General features: G+C 44.0%; 1 protein-coding gene across 2 annotated transcripts in view; it reads left to right on the forward strand.

Moving 5' to 3' along the window:
* The window catches only part of LOC106879216 (band 7 protein AGAP004871), a 61,539-nt gene extending 59,540 nt beyond the window's left edge, over positions 1-1,999 (forward strand). For both annotated transcript variants that reach the window (XM_014928691.2, XM_014928692.2), the window contains exons 5-8: positions 223-426; positions 846-901; positions 1,506-1,584; positions 1,708-1,999. In XM_014928691.2, the coding sequence (XP_014784177.1) occupies positions 223-426; positions 846-901; positions 1,506-1,584; positions 1,708-1,911 (543 nt within the window). In that variant the 3' untranslated portion in view covers positions 1,912-1,999. The remainder of the gene's footprint in view (positions 1-222; positions 427-845; positions 902-1,505; positions 1,585-1,707) is intronic.
* The last annotated feature ends 6 nt before the right edge of the window (positions 2,000-2,005 follow it).

Here is a 2,005-nt window from a genome sequence, read left to right on the forward strand (position 1 = left end):
CTCCCCCTCCCCCCTCTCTCTCTCTAGTACCTAGTTGCAGCTAGGAGTACTGTACATCTTCAGAGTACCTATTTCCTGTGAGCGTTGTGCCTTCCTCATGAAACCCAATTATATCAGCCAAGGGTTGTTATACTTCTCATGCTAATACCAATTAACAGCTAGACAAGGGCCCTGTGAACTCTAACAGCCCCTAATCTCTTTGTTTTCATTTCTTTCTTTCAGGTACTCACCAAAGACTCAGTGACCGTAGCAGTGGATGCAGTTGTGTACTTCAGAGTCCAGAATGCCACGATGTCCATTGCCAATGTAGAGGATGCGAATCGGTCAACTCGGCTCCTGGCACAGACCACTTTGAGAAATACTCTTGGAACAAAGAACCTCAGTGAGATTTTGTCTGACAGAGAAACCATTAGTCATTTGATGCAGGTCAGCTCAATGAACCTTCCTAATTTCTTTCTCTTTCTCTCTCTCTCTCTCTCTCTCAGTCTCTTCCTTCCTCACTCTCTCTATGTCTATATGTCTGCCTCTCTTTGTCTCTTTTTGTCAATGTCTCTCTCTGTGTTTGTCTTTCTCTCTCTGTCTCTTTTTATCCCACTTAGTCTCTCTCTCTCTCTCTCTCTCACACACACACACTGCATCTCTATTTTTGTACACCTGTCTGTCTCTGTCAGTCTGTCTGTCTGTCCTTCCTGGAAAACCTGCATACACCTGACTTCACACTAAATTTCTACTTTAGATGTCTATATATATATATACATGTATCCTCTACACTCACACATACACATATACCATACACACCTATAAATGATGCTAATTATCTTCTTCGTTCTGTTATCGTTACTCAGAGTTCCCTTGATGAAGCCACAGATCCATGGGGAGTACGAGTAGAAAGGGTTGAGGTGTAAGTAGACATTACAAGGGTTTTTTTTTTTGCTTGTGTTTACACATTGTTTGTACAGTGCTTGTTTGTTTTTTTTTATACAATACTGGTTTGTGTTTAATATGGCAAGTTGGCAGAAATGTTAGCATGCCGGGCAAAATGGTGACCTTTGACCTGCATCTGCATGTCAGGGAAGAGATGGATGTCCACAGGTGTCTACACTGCCTCATGAAGGTCACAGCCAGCTCTCACTGCACATGCAACCATATGCTGCCATCTGTTGGCATGCTACAGAGTTAGTCCAGAGACTTTTTGATGCCACCTTGTATCAAGGATACACATTAGTGTGTTCTATTTACGTGTAAGATTGATGCATGTACACATCTTGTATGTTGTGTTCACATTCTTCCCCTAAATTAAGTACCAGTTGTGTACTGGGGTTGATCTAATCGACTGGCCCCACTCCCCAAAAAGCTTGATGCATGTACACATCTTGTATGTTGTGTTCACATTCTTCCCCTCAAATATATAGCTTTATACCTGCGAATGTTATATAATGTTGTTGTTGTTGCTGTTGTTTGTGTTGTTTGTTGGAATAACAAACTCTAAATTGTTTGTCCTACAGTAAAGACGTGCGCTTACCTGTACAGCTACAGAGAGCTATGGCAGCTGAAGCTGAAGCCACTCGTGAAGCAAGAGCTAAGGTAAGTGTCTTCACCATTACTTACTCAACTCTCTCTCTCTCCCTATCTCTCTCTCTCTCTCTCTCTCTCTCTTTCATGTTCTATTCACTGCTAACGTTCTTCTTCTCTCCATCTTCCTCTCAGGTGATTGCTGCTGAAGGTGAACAGAGGGCATCTCGTGCCTTGAAGGAAGCTGCTGACATCATGTGCGAGTCACCTGCCTCTCTGCAACTCCGCTACCTGCAAACCCTCAACACAATCTCCGCCGAGAAGAACTCCACCATCATATTCCCACTCCCCATTGAGGTTCTGAGGAGCTTCATGCCGCCCCAGTCCCAGTCCCAGTAACCCGGTCTGCTTTCGGTAGACAAACAGAGCAGTGAGCAGTCGATGGTGATCACTGTGCCCACCACTGCAGAAACAGAGAAAGGACGGGGGTTAT

The sequence above is a fragment of the Octopus bimaculoides genome, chromosome 22 (genome assembly GCF_001194135.2).
Source record: "Octopus bimaculoides isolate UCB-OBI-ISO-001 chromosome 22, ASM119413v2, whole genome shotgun sequence".
NCBI lineage: Eukaryota > Metazoa > Mollusca > Cephalopoda > Octopoda > Octopodidae > Octopus > Octopus bimaculoides.